The sequence below is a fragment of the Trematomus bernacchii genome, unplaced genomic scaffold (genome assembly GCF_902827165.1).
Source record: "Trematomus bernacchii unplaced genomic scaffold, fTreBer1.1, whole genome shotgun sequence".
NCBI lineage: Eukaryota > Metazoa > Chordata > Actinopteri > Perciformes > Nototheniidae > Trematomus > Trematomus bernacchii.
The window spans coordinates 14,172,191-14,193,098 of record NW_022987705.1 but is presented as its reverse complement, the minus strand read 5'-3'; the positions used below and the strand labels follow the sequence as shown (position 1 = coordinate 14,193,098).

General features: G+C 39.2%; 1 protein-coding gene across 1 annotated transcript in view; it reads left to right on the top strand.

Moving 5' to 3' along the window:
- wwc1 (WW and C2 domain containing 1) overlaps positions 1-20,908 on the top strand; it is a 55,392-nt gene that overhangs the window by 9,024 nt on the left and 25,460 nt on the right. Inside the window, exons 2-9 of the mRNA XM_034140227.1 lie at positions 3,803-3,912; positions 4,597-4,800; positions 6,074-6,150; positions 7,635-7,714; positions 12,579-12,708; positions 17,531-17,677; positions 18,569-18,639; positions 19,452-19,697. Coding sequence (XP_033996118.1) covers positions 3,803-3,912; positions 4,597-4,800; positions 6,074-6,150; positions 7,635-7,714; positions 12,579-12,708; positions 17,531-17,677; positions 18,569-18,639; positions 19,452-19,697 — 1,065 coding nt within the window. The remainder of the gene's footprint in view (positions 1-3,802; positions 3,913-4,596; positions 4,801-6,073; positions 6,151-7,634; positions 7,715-12,578; positions 12,709-17,530; positions 17,678-18,568; positions 18,640-19,451; positions 19,698-20,908) is intronic.

Sequence of the window (20,908 nt, the reverse complement as noted above, 5' to 3'; positions counted from 1 at the left end):
GAAAGCAAGTTGACTAACCCATCCAAAATATTTCAATATTCAGATTTTTGAGGGGGTTAGAACTGATGAAACTCTGTATATTGCTTGCGGTTTGAGACACAATAGGAGCCTCAACAAAGTGTCAAATCAGTCAAATGAATTTGAACACAAAACACAAGTTAGCCTCAGTTCTAAGTTCTACCCCCTTACATCAGTGCATGTTCTCCTATCAAGGTCAAAGGAGCGATGAGTCATGTCATTCGGGAAATAATGACACTGCAAATAGAGAGTGTGGGCGTAGACTTTCAGAATATTAAGCTTTGAAGATTGAGCACTAAACGGGGTACATGTAGCTACAAATAATGAGGTTTCAATGTAACACTATTGTGGGTGCTGCTGTGGCTTATGACTTCACTTGTATACAGTATACATGCATTACTTTTACCAGTCCATGTTTTATTTCTGTGTAGATCTGGTTTATGAGAACATATTTTCCATTTAGATTGTATTATTTATAATACAAGGACTAGATGTAGAATTCTGCGGTTGGTAAAATGTGTTTGGCTTAGGTATCTGGACGACTCTTGTGTAACCAGTGTGGATGCATTTAGTGGATGAGCACATCATAGCGGCTATGTGTTGACTTCTTCTCATTTGTTGGTCTTGTAAGTGTTGTACCATTGGACAACACAACTCATCGTTGAGATAAATCTACAAAGACACATGGCTCTCTACTATCTCAGGCCCAGGATAGTAAAGATAATGAAATGTTGTCCGTGAGCAAAAGAGTAATTTGATCATTGACAGCATAACAAAAAACATATTATACCCTCATCACATATTATATCTTCTGGTGGTTTTGTGCTAGTTTTAAATGACGTAGCTATTTTGGCATGTATTCTTTGTATTCCAGTATGTTCTAGTGCCACTTTAAGAGTAACTAATTTGAATGATTATTTGGATAATATCGTGAATAACAATTATTTTGGCCATGATAATTGTGACTTTTCATATCCTCCCATGCCGTTGAACTCAGGAAAAAACAGCAGTTGCAAAAATGTTTCGCACTTCATAAACCAAACCATTAAAGGTAGGGTAGGTAATTTTTGAGAAACCGGCTCGAGATCGCTAGAATTTGAAAATACACAGCCGGAAAAAATCTGCCATTTCCTTACAGAGCCCCTCCTCCAACACACACGAACGCGCACATGACCAATGAGGGCACGAGATAAGTTTGTGCACAGATGGAAGGCTGACAGGCAGGTAGGCCATCCAGTTATTTTAGCCGGCCCGGCTAAAATGATTGGTCGTGCTTTTTACAGTATTACGGCTTCCACAGATGACATTTTTTTATGGATTTTTTTGTCAAAGCACTTAAGATATTCATTGCTATCGGGATGTTAAGAGCATTCCATGGAATATAACAAAAAGTGTATCTCGAGCCGGTTTCTCAAACTTACCTACCCCACCTTTAAACTAAACCATTAAAATGTATGGAAAGACAATAAGTAAGAAAATAAGAAAAACACATTTGACAGAACAAACTGTATTTCTACATCATTGTTGTGGTAATATCAAGGTATGTTTTTATACATTTTTTAGATGGATTAAAGATTCAAGGCTTTATTGTCATGTGCACAACAGTGTAGATATGGCAATGAAACACTTGGGTCACAGGCCTACTTCAGATAGAAGTGTTTGTCCATATTTCTCCCACACTTTAACCACTGAAGCAGTGAAGCATGTTAAAGGACTACTAGTTTCTGTTGAGTGACTGACAGGGAAATGGAGGCTGGTCCTCCTCTCCTCAGAGAGCAGTGACAGAGTGCTGAGTTTAGGTCAGCGACTCACCTCGGCTCGCCATTAGATGACAGGATTCAGCGGGTGAGAGGAGAGAGGAATTAAATAATGGGATGTGGAGAGCCAGCCAGCCAACCAGACGGCTTTTTTTTGGGGGGGGGATCAGCGGTTGGCAGAAGCCTCCCTGTCTTCCTGAGCTAAATTTAGAGCGGAGCTGAGGGGGTCTTCTCCGGGCCCCTTCCATTATTCATCAGCTGAAAAAGGACCCAGTTCAGTTTCTGCTCGGGGTTTGTTTGTATCTGCTGTCACGAAACACAAGAGGCAGCAGAGGAGAAAAGCCAGACAGAAGAGCTTTCTCCTCTCTCGTCATGAAATCAATGTGGTTTGTTTATGTGATATTACAGAAACATGTTGGACACAACTTAGGGACATAAGATAAGGTAAGGTGGACCTTATGGACCCTGTGGGGACATTCAGGAGTTCAAGCAGAGCAAAAGTACAGTACAGGTTCACACAAGATGAATACAACTAAAGATACAATTAAAACTATATACAGGTAAATAAAGAATAGAATTAAATGAATATACATATCTGAGTCCGGGTTGTTATGTGTGCAGGTCAAAGTTATTGTGCAAAAGGTGCAGATTTGATGTACAATACGTGTTGTTTTTGTGTGTGTTACCTGGAATGGTGCATCCTTAACATCTATAAAGTTTGTTGCTGATTTACACTTGACATTAAGGATATTTATTGTTTCAAATTGATGAGACTGTTGTATATCATCCAGCCTACAACCACCTGTAAGAAAGACTCTTCAAATGCTTTTTAGAGCAAGCATGCAACCTGCTAGAATACCAAAATATAATGTTTTGCACCCGAAATACGCCTCGACGTTTAGTGGGCAACTTTATCCTTGTTTTAAGAGTTTAGTTTTCACATCTTACTTCTTTTCCCCTGTTGATGGAGCATTGACCTCTGTCAACAAATGAAGGACTCTGCTTCTTCTCGATCTATATTTGATTTTTCCTTTAAACACTATCTCAAGGATTTAATCTTGATTATATCAGCCCTGATGAATAATAGTATCAGTAGAAATAAAAACATTTTAACAAAGTTTTTGGTTAAACTTTAGAAAGTAAGGAAGGTCATACTCGAGAGACTAAGTTGTAATCTATTCTCATCAATACATGGCGATTGTCACTTGTTGCAGTATAGATTGAGCAACAACAGGTGGGATTACACTCTCTGGCTCTCAGCCTCAGTTATGTGGAAGCGTGTAAGAGGGGTTGAATTGATCATCCCAGCTGCAGTGCACTCTGGGTAAGGCCGCTGTAAGGCCGAGGGTTGCCCCAGAAACCTCCAGGCGATGCGTCAGCGCTGCTTGTGGAATGCCACAGGCCCGTTTCCTCCCTATTGTGACCAGCTACAGAAACCCCCCCCCCCCCCCCCCCCCTTTCTCCTTCTCCCCCCTCTGAGGTGAATAGAGGACTTCAGTGAAACTCCAGACTACCCACCCCCTCCACACACACACACACACACACACACACACACACACACACACACACACACACACACACACACACACACACACACAACACACACACACACACACACACACACCACACACACACACACACACACACACACACACACACACACACTCTCTATACCTCCTCCTGCAACTGCTTATTATTAAGCCAGGATGAATCCATGTTTTAGTTTTTCAACAATAATTCCCAGAAACTATTCCACTTCTTTGTTTTAACACAGTATATTAACCAAAGCACACATATTATAAAAAGATCAAACAATCCTGTAAAAAATCAAATGCATTTTGTCATGTTCTGTTCTATGTTCTAGAATAATACTATATATGATTTGACATGTTTTCATGTATGCATACAATGTGATGCCTATGTGGCTGCATATTGTGATTTTACATTTGAACTCTGTTCTGATGTTTGTTGATCACAGTGAGGGGGATTCTGTTTCTGAATCTTTCTTCTGATTGTTTTTTCTCCAGGCATACGAAGCCTCTGACGTTTGCTGACTGTATTGGCGATGAGCTGCCGGTGGGATGGGAGGAGGCGTACGACCCCGCCGTCGGACCGTACTATGTCGACCACAACACCAGTGAGCTTACTCTGATGTGTTCCTTTCACATGTTATTTTTCCATTTTGACTCCCTATCGTTTCTGTTTCTTGCCCCTTGTTAACTCTTTTTTCCCCTCCTGACTATCTTCACCTGACTAACTGTATGTTTTATTTGTTCTATTATGTGCCAAAACTGTAAAGGGGACTCAAGAACTATCCAATATAAGCAGTCTTAAGTTATTCTTCACATAAACTGGAAACACTGTTTCCCAAGTATCTAAGATACATGGATTTGAAAACTTTAAAAAAGATCATTACATTATAATAATTTCTCACCAGTCCAATAAGTGCACCTTTCCTACAGTTATTTAATGGGTTAAATTGCTATTTGGATACAGCAGTTCTATTAATCAGGTGTCTTGTCAGTATCCAAAAGGACATTTTCAAATCTTATAAATGTTTGGCATTAAAGTTGACATATAAGTAAAGTAATCAGTCTTATCTCTGCTTGACTGAGCCGTATTTGATGGCTTTTCTAAATACTTGCCAACAGATATTTAGACACCATCATTCATATATAAACAACACCATAAAGCTGAACATCATATTTTCAATATAAATCATTAAAACCAACAAGCAGGTTTTTGCTCATATCCTACAAGACCTAACTCCTCTTCCTCCTCCACTCATGGTCTTCCCTCTCTCCCCCCTCTCTCCCTGCAGAGAGCACCCAGCTGGAGGACCCGCGGGCTCAGTGGCAGCGCGAGCAGGAGTTCATGCTGCGGGACTACCTGGCCGTGGCCCGCGACGCGCTCAGCGCCCAGAAGGAGATCTACCAGGTGAAGGAGCAGCGGCTCCGCCTGGCGCAGCAGGAGTACCGGCAGCTCCACGACGCCTGGAAGGACAAGTCCACGTCCCAGACCAGCTGTGAGTCCTGCAGCTCCCTTTGTTCCACATGTAGGCACCTTTTGGAAGTCAAACAGAAAGGGATTTAACAGCACAGTAGGTGTTCCTGACAGCTAAGCAAATGGTATCCTCTCAAAAAGCTATGGATTCCCTTCCAAAAAACAGTCTTAGTCTTAGGTATCTTAGGCCTAGGCTCCACGGGAACGAAAACGGGTTGTATCCGCATATTTCTCTTGCGTATAGCCCTTTAAACTATACGACGCCGTAACGGAACCGTAGAAACAGACCCTGCAAACGACAACGGGTCCAAAGGTGGATAGATCTGGGAACGGAGCGCTCTGGGGGGTCCAACGGGGCCGCGTGGTAGCCTATACGGTCATCCGTTTCTGATAATGACGACGCAATAGCCCCGCCTCTCCCCGCCTCTGCTGCTCACCCCCGCAAAAGTACACTGCACACTGAATTCAGATTATTTATCTTTATCTCGATATGGACATAAACGCGAGTGAAGTCTAATCTGACAGGACGGAGACTTAAACTTTAACACACGTTGACCGGCGAAAAACTCTGCCCGGTTCCGTCGGCCCCCACCAAGGACAATAAACAGAAGTGTAGCCATGACAACCATTCTTCTTCGCTGCTTTTGTGGAGGAAGTTGCTGCTTTTGTGGAGGAAGTTACAGCGCCACGTACAGGCTCGGCATATGTACTGCAGCTTTTCCAGCGGTTGGATGTAAATGGAGCTGTCTCGTGGAGCTTGACACAATCCGGTGTATATTGCGTGGGGACGGAAGGTTTTTGGCGTTTGCGTTTGCGTTAATCCTATGCGTTTTGCCGTATGCGTTCCCGTGGAGCCTGGGCCTTAATGATGAACTGCAATTTTGGGCTGTTTACAAAGAAAAACCTGCATCGACACTGCTGACCTTTTGGGATGAAGAAGAAAAAAGAAGATGAGGAGGGTAGAAAGGTTTCATTTGGCATCAGTGTTGCTTTCTTTGCCGTTTTCTTAAATCACAAAAATATAGTATTCACCACCAGAGAGGTTGATTGTTTACTTTTAATGATGAGGTTCTTGTCAAAATAAATCCTCACGATTGCCATGAGATTTCTTCATCTTAACAGAAGTAAACACACTTTCCCAGAGTGACTGGTTACGTCTCTCTTGCTCAGAGGTTTCTCCTGTCAACTTTCCCTGGTTAAAATCGAAATCAGATGTGAAATAAACATTTGAAAGAAGGTTGTCGGGCCTTCCTAACACTTCTCTTTTTCCTATTTTTTCCTTTTATTACCTGCAGTGAATTCCAGATCGTCTTCGTCCAGCAAGTACGACCCGGACATCCTAAAAGCAGAAATATCCACAGCCAAAAGTCGGGTAAGAGCCTCAGCCTCGTTTGACTGATGCCTGATCTATATAAAATACATGTTTCTTATTAGGGCTCAAGTTGTTTTAACATCATCAAATCTCTTGTTTTCTGAAAGTCCAAATTATAATTTATCATCCAGTTGTTTCTGATTAAAATTATTTCAGCACTGTCTTGTCTTTTGGTTCTAAGTTTCTTCAGTTAAAATATAATAAAATGTTCTCAAGTCTTCTCTGAAAGTAAGCTGACTATCTTCAGGTCTCTGACTTTGGGCTGGACACTATGATGGGCATTTATTATTTCCTGCCATTAATTGACAAAACATTAAGTGAGAAAATAAATATGGGTAGATTTGCTCCTCGAGATAACTCTTAACAATGTCATACATCAGACAGTAAAAGTTCTATGTGAGTCAAACATTTACTATCTCATTTATGATATACTCATATGTGTGGTTACAGATGAATGATATTAGTAGTGAGCAGGAGGATACTTAGGCACTCACTCTTCACTCTGAGTTTACGTTTACTAATCCTGGCTGTGGATCAAATATGCAGAGGAGTTACCTCCCTAACCACATGACCCAAACTCACTCTTGCCACGTGACTAATACAATGCATTCCACTGGCGCCTGTTTAATTGTATTTTTATTAACCTCATATCTTTTAAATGCAAGTCATAGCACAGTTCTTAATGCTATGAGGTTTGAAAAGTCTGTGGATATTTCAGACCAATTATGAATATTTCAAGCATTGTGTGCATACGAGTACCTCTCCTGTGTCATTGGGCTCCATTGTTGCACTCTTACATTGTATTTATTCAGAATCAGAATCAGAAACAGATTTATTGCCAATAACATACGAGGAATGTGCCTTGGTGTTTACAGTGCATACACAAAAACACAGCTTAAGAAGATGCATTCAAAATGATTTTACAGAACTATTATAACATCAAATTATTGAAAAATATTTACATAAAATATAGATATACCAAGAAACGACCTACAGTATAATACGACAAAATACAAAAATATGTGCAGTATTGGTACATAAAGTGGAAAGCTGTGCAGATATTAAAAGAGGTAGCTTTGTGTACAAATGCACAAAATATTCAGAGGGTTGTGCAAGACTGGCGGTATTAAAATGAACAAGATATTGTTTGTAGCGTGTTCAATCACACATACACCATCTTTTTGCTCCAGATTCTTACTAAAGCACAAAATGTGTATTTTTTAAACCGTGAAATTAGTCCCCAGCTCTTTTTGGGAATTATTTACATTATTTAAAATAAATGAAACTATATTTGTGAGTCTTGTTAACAAAATAACATGTTCAGTAGGATCCAATGGTGTTGAGTCTGAACGCCACAGAGAGGTTAGATACGTTTTTCAAGACTGACACATGAATTTTTTGGGGTTTTTAATGTGATTTTATTGTCAAAAAATAGCTTATTCTTTCAAATAATTCAAAACTAACTGTTGTGTTCTCTGTTTCAGGTGAACAAGCTGAAGCGGGACCTGGCCTGTATGAAGCAGGAGCTTCAGTTCAAAGAACAAGGCTTTGAGACGCTCAAAGAGTAAGTGCTGCATCCTTACGTCCTCACACACATACTGATGACCTTGATTTCTCGGACAAACTGGTATTTGTTGCTCAGGTATACTCATGTATTGCCTCCCTGACCTTGAGTTCTTGCTGAAGGGCAAATTGACTGGTATATTTGTTAACAGTTGACACTTTATGATACCAGCAGACCTCCTCATTTAATTTGACGCGCAATGCAAGACAGTCAGAATATGACCTGAATAGCAAGTGTGTGTGTGACCTTCCCTCTCTGTCTTCACTGATTTACAGTATCTCCATACAAATGATCAAAATTAGGTTTAATGCCAAGTACACAAACCAGGCATTTGCTTTGGTGAATAATGGTGCATGACTAAAATTAAACTATTTTAAAAGCAATTTGTCAAGGTGAGTCAAAGTTAATTAAACATGTGACTCGAGTCCACACCTCTGACGTCCGTCCACTCCTGAAAAAGTGTGTTAATATTAAAGGGTGCAAAGCATCAATACATGTCCTATCATTTCCTGAACTAATGTTAACGCTGTTCATTCCCAGAAATCAGCTACATTTTGTCTAATAATTTCAGCTATTTTTATTTGACTTTGAATTTTTATAGTTATAGCTATATGTCCACAGCTTCAATGAAAAGTGTATCACATTTATTTTGTATCAAATCACCATTAATTACATATCTGCTCAAATATAAGTCGATTTTCTTAGTCCTCTGACAGTAAACTGACTATCTTTAGGTTTTAGACTGTGGGTTGATCTGCACTTCCTGTCATATAAAGACACAGTTATTCAATGAGATAATAATTATGAGTACAAATGCACCACTTTCTCTGAACCATGACTTTCCTGAGTGCTAACCAGAAATAATTATACCAAACAATAATTTGCAGTGGTTAGCAAATACCAGAGTGTAGTATGCAAAACGCACTATGACTTTATTGAAGACAACAAACTCAAATTTGAGGACTTGTTGTTTTTGACTTTGGAAATCCACTTTAGTTGGGACTTGAGTGCAAAGACTTCAGACTCACTTGAGAAATGCAACTTTTGGACGTTTCTGAATCGGGTTTTCCCTCTACTCGCTGTAATCTGCTCTTCTTAAAAATCCTAGCAATGTCTCAACCTAGCTCTTATCTTCCATTTTTCTTATCCTTATCAATGACATAATCACTCTAGCTTCACAGAAATATCTATTTAATTTCAAGATGAACGTGTCAAGACTTGCCAAGATGTGTCCCAGGTGAACAGTTCATGTGAATATAGAGAATTGTGTTGAATGGATGAGCGTTACTGAGAAACGCCAGAGCAGCTCACTCTCTTATCACCTGAGTTATTGCCTCGGCATTATCACACATTCCATCAGATCATTTAACACTCTATAAACGCACCGATGGAACAACAGCTGAAGAATGTGGATTTAAGAGGAAACACCCCTTTCTATGTGACCTACTTCTACCTTCTGAAGCGAGTTCATCTCAACGTGCAAGGTGTATCAGGAGAATGTGGATCTGATTCATTCCTCCATTTGTTCTTCATGTCACACTGAAGCTGCTGTGATTTCTGAAATTGAACCTGATTGGAGAGCAGATCCGCCGGTGTTGAATTGAACAGGAATGTCTGGTCTCGCGCAGCACAGTGAGAGTGTGAGGAGGATTAAAGAGTAGCTGAGGCAGAGCGGTCGGACGGCATTCCCCCGTGACTTTCCTCTCCTGTTTCAGGCGTCAGACGCCACTCGGCAACCAATCGCTGTTTGCAGAAATACGAATAGGCTTAGACTGGAATGCAGCCCAACACTCCTGTTAAGATTTCACAAAATACTGCTGCATAGGAGGGGATTTGCTATGTTTCACATATGTATGAACAGATAAATAATACACTGAATAAGGCATATGGAATCTCCGGTAATATACTTTAGTGTGCTTTTGGCTGGGTCTGTTTTGATCAGTTTTGGATATTATGTCAAGTTTTTCGGACAAAGAGTTTATAGAATATTTTAAACCAGTTCCCAGCAGTCTCACAATGACTGTCATTTTATGAGGGCAGAACATATGTTTGTATTCCACAAGCTCCTTTCTCCAGACTTCCCTGTAATATTTTCCTCTTTTTCTTGTGATTAATTGGATGATTTTATTTTGTATTCAACAACACTTCAAAAACAACTATTAGACGTTGGTACTGGGCTATTTCAGCTGATACCCAGCACTAAGTAGTAACAACACTTCTCCAGTAAAGGATACCAGCATGTCTTCCTTTTTATACCTACATATAGAATAAAATGCACTTTGTATTATTTTGTCAGCATCCAAACACCACAAGCATTCTTTATTATAATGCAACTTCTAAATGGCCTCCTACCACAGGAGCTACAGCCAATACAGTCTGTGGTGTGGGGAGCGCTGTATAAATACATATTTTAATAGTTTGAACACAAACTGACATGTGTTTGAGTTAAGGAACCTACAGTGAATGTTAAGCTTACAGCTGATCAATTTAACATGCTATAATCTCGTTAACATTTAAACAAACATTAGTTTAGTTAAACAACATATTATATCCATTTCAGTTATATAGTTCTTTCTTTGTAGCAACGTCTTTGCCTCTGCTTTACCAATTCTGATCATTTCTCACAAGCAATATAACCTTTAAAACAACTATCAGTTAATCTATCACAGTCTTCTAATGTTAGTCCAACATATTGATGGTATCTTCCTCCAAAATGATAAAAAGTATTGCTCTTATGCCCATATACTTTTGGCCATATGTGCGGTATGCTTTGAGGCATTTAAGATAACCGGGCTCTTTCTCCTTGGGCAAAACATTGGTGTGAAAAGGTGTGACATTTAAAATGTACAGTAAAGATTTGGATTGTCAATTTTAAACGTGACTGTTTCAGCTTAGTAACTATTTGTTAAAGGTCCCTCTCTCTCTCTGGGGTCATTGTGATTTTTGTCATAAAAAGGTTGATAACAGCGTTTTCTCTCGGCACAAGTCCATCTTTGAGAAGGACTTAGAGAGGATTACTGGTTCTCTCTGCCTGACACAGACTCTCTCACTCCCTCACTTCCTCATTCTCTCTGTACCTTGTTTTCTCCCTCTCTCTCTCTCTCTCTCTCTCTCTGAACCTCCCCCCCCCTCTCCCTCTCTGAAGAATGTGGAAGGACCTGTTATTCAGATGCATGCATGACTTGCTGATGAAAGGCTTTACAGAGCTGCTGCTGCTGCCTCTGATGGCTGTTTCCTGTCTGTTCTCCCTGCAGCCAAACACTGGATCTCATGTGTGAACGCTACAAATTGAGCAAACATTTAATCTCCATTTCCCAAATGGTCCTGAGTTATAACGCAGAATCAAAATCAGAATCAGGTTTATTGCAAAGTAGGTTTACACATACAAGGAGTTTTCTTTGGTGCATAATGTGGCATACATAGTAAGACGAATTGGGTTATAGAACTTTTTGAAAACTATTATAAAATAAAAAAAACGGGATAAAACATTTTACAAGAAATATCAATTTACAAAGAAATATATAAAAAAGAAAGTTACTCTGAAAAAATGTGCAGTACATCAGAATTGAAAGTGAATAGCTATAAAAGCTGATTAATCAAAATAACAAAAGTCGGCTTTATATTTAAACCCATTTTAATGTGGACTTTATTTGGTTATTATTAGTTTTTTATTATTGCCATTATCTGGTTCAGACGGACGAAGGACCAACAGCTACGTTAAGTCATCTCCTGCTTTACATAAAAAAATCAGCTCCGCTTCAAAAAAGCTTTTCTACCTGTTGCCTGTGACAATGAGCCAATCCCTCTCTTACAACACAGTATGTGCACGTCTTGAAAAGTCTCAAAAGTCCAAACACCCCTAGAGAAAAACCCTTAGATATTGTGTCTCACAAAATCCACTTGTATTAGTTATAAATGTATTTTTTTTGTCGTGATGCTGACCTTTTGGAGACGTAGAGTATAAATTGGCCTTTACACCTCTGAACTAAAACGGGGATGGTTGTGACGGTGCTGCAGGAGGCTGTTCTGTTCTTTTTTGGGCAGTTTTTTTTTAATGTAATAACAAATAATTGTACTTTACATTGTCTGCCTTTGTTTCCCATCATACTTTTATATGATCATGAACGTGATCTCGCCTTCTATTTACAATAAACCCTTACACTGAGTATAACAAAGATGCAAATGCAAGATCCTGCAGCCTAAGAGCCAGCTAAATGTGCTGCAGTCCCCAGCTGATCAAATGTCTGCTTTTAAAGCTGAGGCTGCAGTGTTCCAATCTCTGGCCCATCAAGGTATTGTGAGTTTACACGTTTTACAAATGAAAAGATTCAGCGCAGGGGATTATTCGGAGAAAACAACCCTCTTGCATATTTGTAATATCTAATCCATTTAAAAAACTTTGCTGATGGTTCTAAACACAGAATATCATTGATAACATCATAATCAGGATACATCGTACAATAATTTCTCAAAGAACAAGTAATAAGCTCAATAGAGAAGCTTGGAAAATATGTAAATAGGTGAGTGAATGAGCAATGCCTCCACCTGCTGTAATTCTTCACACTGTGGTCACAGCTTCACACTTAGTGTAACTGTATGAAAATGAGTCAATTTGGTGCTGTCATGTCTCCACACTCAGCTGATCTAGTTGCTTTTGTAAACGGTTAAAAGAGCAGCTGATTTAAAAGTCATCAGATCTGTGAAAGTGATCATCTGTCCGGAGCAGCTGACAGTAAAAGTGTCAGGACATTTTGACAGGATCATTGGCTGTTGATACGGCTACTTACATCTATTCTAATGCATCATCTCCTGTCTCTCTCCCCTTCTACCTCACCCCCCTCACCTCCTGCCCCCCCCCCCCCAGGATAGACCTGAAGGTGTCCAGCAGTCCGTATGGCTTCAAGCTGCAGGAGGCGCAGAGCATCCTCAGCGAGGTCCGCACCATCCGAGACGCCATCAGCTCTGGGGAGAAGGAGAAACAGGAACTCATGCAGGTAAAAATACACATCCGTAATGAAGGGTGTAACAGTCAAGTACATCTAGAAAAATGTGATGATGAGACGTAGATGAGCCCATAACTAGTCAAGCGTTGTCGGGCTCAGCTTAGTAGCACCTGTCATTTGATGTTTAATCTCTAAATGTAGTTTAAAATGTTCCAAAATCAGATATTCTAAACTTTGTTTGCCAATGTAAACCTGTTTTAGCATTGACAAACAAATCCACTACACTGGTGAACCACCTTCTTCGATTTCTCGTCATTTACACTGAGACAAATTACCTGAACTCGAACACGAGAAGAATAAACTTCAGTACAAATGGCTTGCTGATGTAAAAGCTTAGCATTGTTTAAAGGTCGCTGAAGGCAGGATGTTGAGTTGATCAGCTCCAGTATCAACTCTTTGATGAACAAAAGAAGAAAGGAAAGAGGAGACAGGAACTCCAAATACTGACATGTGATACAGAGAGCCACGTGGATCATGTCAGAAATCTCAGCCAGACTTCATCACAATGTGCATATTCCCACAAAAGAAAGGAATTTCATATTACTTGCTTACTACAGAGTAGAAGTGTTTTTAGGCCTTTTTATAGAAAACTTCATGCTTAAAAACCAACTTTTCGAACAACTGCTACAAGGTCACTTTGCTACTCGTTGTTTTTAACATTACCGTAGTTGACCATGAAAGACAGTTTATAGTGTTCCTTAGAAAAACAGCTTGTCTTTTATCGGAATAGACAAGCAAATATGGGGTGTATAAATGAGTCCCATTCAATATTCAAAGCTTTATTGTCATGTGCACAGTAGCTACAGTGTAGATATGGCAATGGAAAACTCCTTCAACAGTGCAACGTGAATATATAGGACATAGAACAAATAAAACAGATCAAATAATGCAAGAGAATGTTTTGGGATGTGCAACAATGTAAATACAAATAATATAGAAATAGTGCAAGAAGTGGATGGATGGATTAGGGAATGGTGATATGACAAATATTGAATATCCCAATGTGTTTTACCAATTATCTCTATCAAACTAGCGACGATATTAAACATACATTTCTCAAATAATCATTAGCAACATGGATTTAATGACCAATCATGTAAGGGCAAATATCAGCAAAGGTACATTTAGAACATGACATCATTTTACTAGGAAAAAAATTACGATATCCAAAATCTATGGCGATATCTAGTGTCATATCATTTATCAATATAATTCCCTGCCATAAAATACATAGACTGTAATGTGGAAAGTAGCAGAATTGAAAGGCTCTGACTGAATAACCTCCAGATGCTCTGTGCAGTGAGTTGCAGCGTATCACTCATCTTCAAACGCTGTGGCAGGCAGTGGTTTGTGAAGAAGAGGAGGAATAGGAAATGAAGGTGGAGTACGAAGCGAGGCTGTGTGAGGCGAGGAGACGAGGCCTTGAGACGAGGCCTCGAGACGACCCTCAGGAGAGTCTTAATGTTAAAACACTTCACATTATATTGCTGTGAGAAAAGTGCCACATGCAGTAAAACAGATTTAGGGACCCGCAGTAGCTGAGGCTGCTTCAGAGCTTCCTGTCAGCTTCACTCGGGAGAAGAAGCTTTGTGTTTGTGGGGATCAGTTTCAGTGTTTTCTCCAAAGTGAAAACTATTTAGCCGACGGCAGCAACATTTATCAACGCTGAAGTTTCATTTTGTTCGCTGCTCATGTGGTTTAAACTCTGAGTGGGTATTAGATAAGATGGAACTTTATTTATCCCCTAGGCGAAATTCAGATAGATAGATGGATTGATAATTTATTTATCCTAATTTTTGGAAATTGTTTTATCACAGCAGCATGTTGACAGTCGTCAAGAAAAAGAAAAGAAAAGAACTACAACATTTCTTAAAAATAGAATAAAATACACATATTCACACTATAGAAAATACATATTCAGAAGAGTATTTACACACTATAAAATATACAGAATAAATTAGAATACTAATCTACTAATGGGACAGAATCATATCAGGATAGTCTACTTTATACAGATTTTAATTCAAAAATCAAATGTATCCTGTGAGTTATTGGCTACAATATGTGAGTACAGTATGTGCAAATTGTTCATTATTATAGAAAGGGAGAACCAAAACTATTTAATTATTTGAGGGTGAATTAGTATTTATTTTTTTGTCAGTTCTGGTATTTCAGGTGGCACTGTAGTCAGAAACCAGTTTGAGTTTGGAAACAATTATGCAACGTATGGTTGCACCTACATATCATCTTTATTGTCATATTTCTATCTTTTGTGTTTTCGGTTAATAATTTTGTCTATAAAATATCAAAAGAAGTTGCAATTATTTCTTATTTTAAAGCCCAATGTGCATCTTTAAATGCCTCGCTTTGACTGACAATATATCCAAAACCAAAATAAGTTTTCAGCTGATTTCCAATGATATAAAAGAGAAAAGCAGCAAATCCTTCTTTGCAAAACTGCGTAGTTCTGCTGCATGGTGACTTTAAGCTCAAGGTCCAATATGCTTTATTTGCATGAATGAAAATGTGTCTATCCTCCTCTTCACTGCTCTCTGCGACAAACAAAAGGTGTTTGACTTTTATAACTCCAAACCCTCCTTTGCTTCTCTACTGTCCTTTATCGTGTGTGACAGCATCGCAGTGCAGTGTTTACTCCGTATTTCCACCATGACTGCAGACTCTATTAAAATTAAATGATGTGACAAGCTGCAGGTGTAAGGGGAGCGGAGACTTCACAAAAAACTTGTTGTAAAAATAAGATTTTTGGCTCTCATGCAGAAAATGGCAAACCACCACTAATTGGTTCTTGGTTGCTAATACACCGTTATTCATCATTATAATGCCTCTAGGATACATTTTTGATATCTGTCTTGAAAACATTTGTAATGTGTTTGATCAGGGCAGATGTTCTTTGATGCTCCAGGCAAAAACACGCCTGCATATTAAAGGGTAGAACATATCAAATGTCTATAAATCTTAGTTTTAAGCATTTCCGACTCACATTTTAGACTTTAGACTGAAATGAAAACTCCCAGTGGTGACAATTTTCCATCAGCCGCTTGTATACATTCTTAAAGATTGAAAATATTAGGTTTTTTCAGGCAATCCTGTTTGCAGAGTCGTTTGGCTCATATTTGCTTAAAGGTAGAGTGAGGAAAATGTGTTCAAGAAAAGATAGTCTGCCTCCCATCTCTCCCCCTTCCTCCCCCTCGCCATCTGCAGCCGACAGTTCAGTGTGTGTGTGTGTGTGTGTCACAAAAGAGAAATGGAGAGATCTGTATTCCTGCTAACAGACCTCACTGACAGCTTCACTTTAAACTGAGCCGATACAATTAGTCAAAACAAATCAATCAAATTTGACGATCTATTAATTGTCTGTCAATTTTCAAGCAAAAATACCAAAGCTCTCAATTTTGGGAATGTGCCGCTGTCCTGCGTCTCAGGTGATAATAATCTAAATATTTGCTGTTTTCTAGTGTAGGAATATATTATTTGATATGTACATATATATCTACTTGCTGCAGAAAATGAGGAGAATCGGTTAAATAAAAATGATGTGGATTCACTTTGTCTGGCACATGGAAAGTGATACAAATGTTTGAAATGGGGGAAAAAAATCTAGCAGCTGCTCAATTAAAATAAAACTGCATCTGCTGTTTTTTTCCCAGAGCCCTTAGAGAAAAAGGTAGATGATTTCTGTGTAATGAAATCTTTCAAATTCAAATGTAAACACTTATCTCTGGTTGCCACTCGGGTCTGTATAACAGCCATGGAGAGCTTTGTATTTAAACTAAGATGCTGTTAAGGCATTATCTAAATACTTAAACACTCCCACGATCAAAAAGGTGGTAATGTTATTTTCACGCCCCCGTTGAAAAGCAAAGATAAGGTGCGTTCCACAGCATGCTTCAGAAGCAGCCGCCGAGTGGAGTATATAAGATATTCATCACGGCTGTAAAAGATGAAAGTATGACTGTGGCAGCGTCTCTGCTGCTGCTCCACAAACACACCGGGAACATGCAGCGAACACACAGGAGGTCCCTTTTAACGCTATTTACAGCTCTGTCATCTCGCCGGTGCTCTTTGGGGAGCTCTCACTGAATGCCTCTGTACAGTTAGCAGTACAAACGTCACTTTGTAGTTCAAGGTTGATTCCTAGAAGCTTCAATTCCTAGATGATCAAACGAGAGATTAGAGTGCAAAGGACAACATTTTCAGAAACAATGAGACATCTAAGGTGTCATAATATAGTTTGATGCCCTAATCCCACTGCATTCAATCACTCACTTCATATTTTAATTATATATAATCTTAGTTTCATTATACTCGAATTGCAAAAATAATCGTTTATATAAACTTTTATTAAAATCGCAATATGGACTATCCAAATCTTATTAAACGCAATATTTGTCAAAGGCTAAATACGGGAAAGTACTGTATCTCAATAAGACTACAAACGGTCTTTAAAAAAATATATGTTTGGTTCTTTTGTCAAACCAAAATCACATTGATGATTTTAAAATATTTGCCATTGAGAATGTGAATATTGTTTTAAAAAAAGATAATTTCCTAGTGTCCCGAAACATATCGCAATTGCAATATCATTTGGTATAATCACATTTTTCCATCGTGTGCAGCCCTTCTGAAAGCAGTACTGTATTGTTACTTTATATAACTCTTTTCTGTCCTTAATCACTTCCTTGTCTCCTATTCCTTGTGTAGTTTCTCACCCCGATGTGCCAGTTTCTCCCTCCTTCTGATCCTTGCTCCATGTAATCTGCAGCAGCTCTTGTTTTATCTCTTGTTGCCGTAGAAACTGGCGGTGCTGAAGGACAGTTTCCAGCTGGACTCGGGCTCTCAGCAGGAGCTGTGGGGCAGCAGTCCCTCGCTCGCTAACTCCGAGCTGTGCATCCCGCGGCTGTACTCCGACGCCGGCTCGCAGACCGACATCCCCGCTGAGGTGAGTCCCAGAGAGGATGTCAGTTTTATTTAGGTTTTTAAACATGTATTTTTATGATTTCTTTACATTTATCACATTACACAAACACAACCGAATATTCCCCAACATTAGACATATGGCAGATTACATAATAATTCTAAAATTCAAATAAAAAGTGTGCAGTTACTAGAAATCAGTTTAAAGTACAGACCAAGAATATAATTACATTTGCAAATTGACAAATTCAACAGAAATACAATAAAAGCCCATCTACAAACAGAGCAGAGTGCTTACAATTCTCCAAATAGATTACCCATATTCAACATTCCCTCACAGTAGTTTAGTCTATTCATTTCCATAGCTTCTTCAATGTCCCCATTTTTTATAAATTCCAAAAACAATTAGGATGTCAGTTTTTACTTCACACGAGATACAGCTTTCAGAGAGGTCACACAGTCGGTTTTGAAGTTTTGCAGTTATCAGCACAACATAAGGTATAGTCCCCCACGTGTTAGCATTCATCTTAGGGCAGTTCTTTCCAAGAGACAATAAAATATGGACACCAAGTCGACCTTTTAAAAGACAGGCTATCCATCAATCTGAGTGAAAAGGACTTTTTATGTATTGACTTACTAGAGAACATGCCCCTGAACATTGATATCTATTACCTGTTGGAAGATAATGGCTATGTCGCCCCAGACTTGATTTGACTTATTTTTTTATACAAAACATTCTTGAACAATCTAGGTTTGGAAAAACTAGACTAAACTAAATGTTGCATCATAATTATGTCCTGTAATGAGCAATTTACAATGTTGTCTTGGTACGTTTGCTTTATTAAAGGATGATCCTGAATATTGTTTTATAAACTGATGTGTGTAAAACGTCCATTGTGTCATTGTTTGTGTGTAGTTCATGACCAGCACCAACAAACTGGCAGAGAAGGTTCGTGTGAGTCTGCAGTACGAGGAGGCCAAGAGAAGGTGTGCATCAAATCTATTGAAAACATTCAAATATGTCTGTTTGCAAGATTTTATGTCAAGGAATGCCTTAACCTGAATGAATGAAACCTTTATAATCGGTGTTGTTTAATTTGGTATGGATTCAGATTTGCAAAAGCTCTGTGTGATTTTGTTATTTGACCAGCTCACTAATCTGCTGTCGTTCTCCTGAGCGTTAAGCATCTAAGAGAATTTGCTCAAGATAAACACTGTAAAGAGAAGAGGATTTGTAGCAAAGGGTTGTTTGATCATACAGTTTCAAGGTCGGATACTTCTTTACAGAACTGTAATTATCTATGAAATCTGTTTTGTCTGTGTTCTTCCGAAGAGCTAATTGATGGCTAGAGTCAAAAGTCAAAGTCAACTTTATTATGTGTGATACAAACAGGGAGATCGACATTCTGTTTCTCTATGGCCCCAAGAATAAGAATATATACAAATATATACACGTATGTATACATACATACAAAAATGGAAGCTACAAAAATGAATATATAAAAATAGCAGTCTACACACACATTTGGACACAGGTGTAAGTCTAGTCTGGTAAACTAGACTTCTAATCCTAATAATAATAATAACTTTGATTTATAAAGTGTCTTTTATTAAACCCAAGGACCCTTTACAATAATTCAAAATGGATGAATATATGACAACAGTACAACTATTCTGTCCATTGCAGCTAGTAGAGAGAACGTGTCTGATGCTGGATGACTGTATGTGTCTCTGTGTGTATTATTGAGTATATAAGTCAAATGTTCATTAAACGTCTCCTCCTCCTCCTCCTCCTCTAGGATCGCCACCATCGAGGTGCAGATCGCCAAACTGGACAGCGAGGCGTGGCCGGGGCTGCTGGACCCGGAGCGGGACCGCCTCATCCTCATCAACGAGAAAGAGGAGCTGCTGAAGGAGCTGCAGTACGTCAGCCCCCGCCAGCGCATGCAGCCCAACGACAAGGAGAAGCTGGAGTCTGAGAAGAAACGTCTGGAGAGAGACCTGCAGGCGGCCAGAGACAACCAGAGCAAGGCCCTGACCGAGAGGTGTGTTTATTACACATGAAATACTTTATTTACCGATAATTATCAAAATCTGTAATGTACATGTAAGGCAAGGCTAGTTTATTTATATAGCACCTTTCAACACAAGGCAATTCAAAGTGCTTGACAAAAATGAAAGACATTAAGAGCATTGAGAAATAGTGCAGCGGAAACACATTATAAAATGGCGTTTAAGGAGTATTGTAAACATGAACACAATAAATAATGATACACACAAAGGAGGGTAGGAGGAGAGAACTAAATACATCGGTCTTCTTTAAGGACACACAGTTAATCAAAAGTTATGGAAATTGAAATACGGACTAGTACCAAAACACAATATTTAGTAAAGGCAACATTTGTGAAAATGAAGCACTGTGGGCCTGCAGAGAAACACTGGCCTTCAAACTCTGTCTACACACTTTATAACTAATCCTTGTTTGTTAAAGATCCTCCAAAAACATGACGTTATTATCATTTTTATCATGTTTTTGAATGATATTGTGAGTAATGTTTCATTCCCTCCTATCCTATTGCAATTACAATATCAGTCAATGTTACCTAAGTGAGTTATTTTCCTAAACTGTGCAGCCCTCATCTCTGTCTGACAGGAGCGGTGACGGCAGGAGCAGCTGCAGCAGAGTTTCTGTGTGTTTATTCTCTGACTCTCTGGAGAAGGTTAGAGGAGGCGCTGACAGCACTGAGGAGGCATTATCGTCTCCTCTGCTGATGAAGTGACTGACCTTCTGCTGCTGTTTGACTCCTCTGACCTTCAGACCTTCAGAGACGTCAAACCTCCCTGATGATTATGAACAGTTAGAGATGAGCATGACACTCCTCTCCTTTCCTTGTTTCTCTCGTTAGTCTCCTTTCCTCTACTTGTTTCCTCTTCTGTTCTGGTTGCCTCTTCTTGTCCACTCTCCCCTCCTCTCCTCTTCTTATTTCTTCTTTTCTCGTCTCCTTTTTGATTTCCTCTCCTCTTTTGTAACCTCTCCTCTCCTGCCCCCCCCTTCTCCTTGTTTTCTCTCCTTTCCTCTTCTCCCATCTTCCTTTCCTCTCTTTGTCTAATCTCCTTGTCTCATCTCCTATCTTTGTTTCCTCTACTCCTCTCCTTTTCTTGTATTTCCTCTCAACTCCTTGCCTTGTCTCTTGAACTCTCATGCCCCCCCCTTCTCCTTGTTTCCTCTCCTCTCCTTGTCTTATATCCTGTCTTT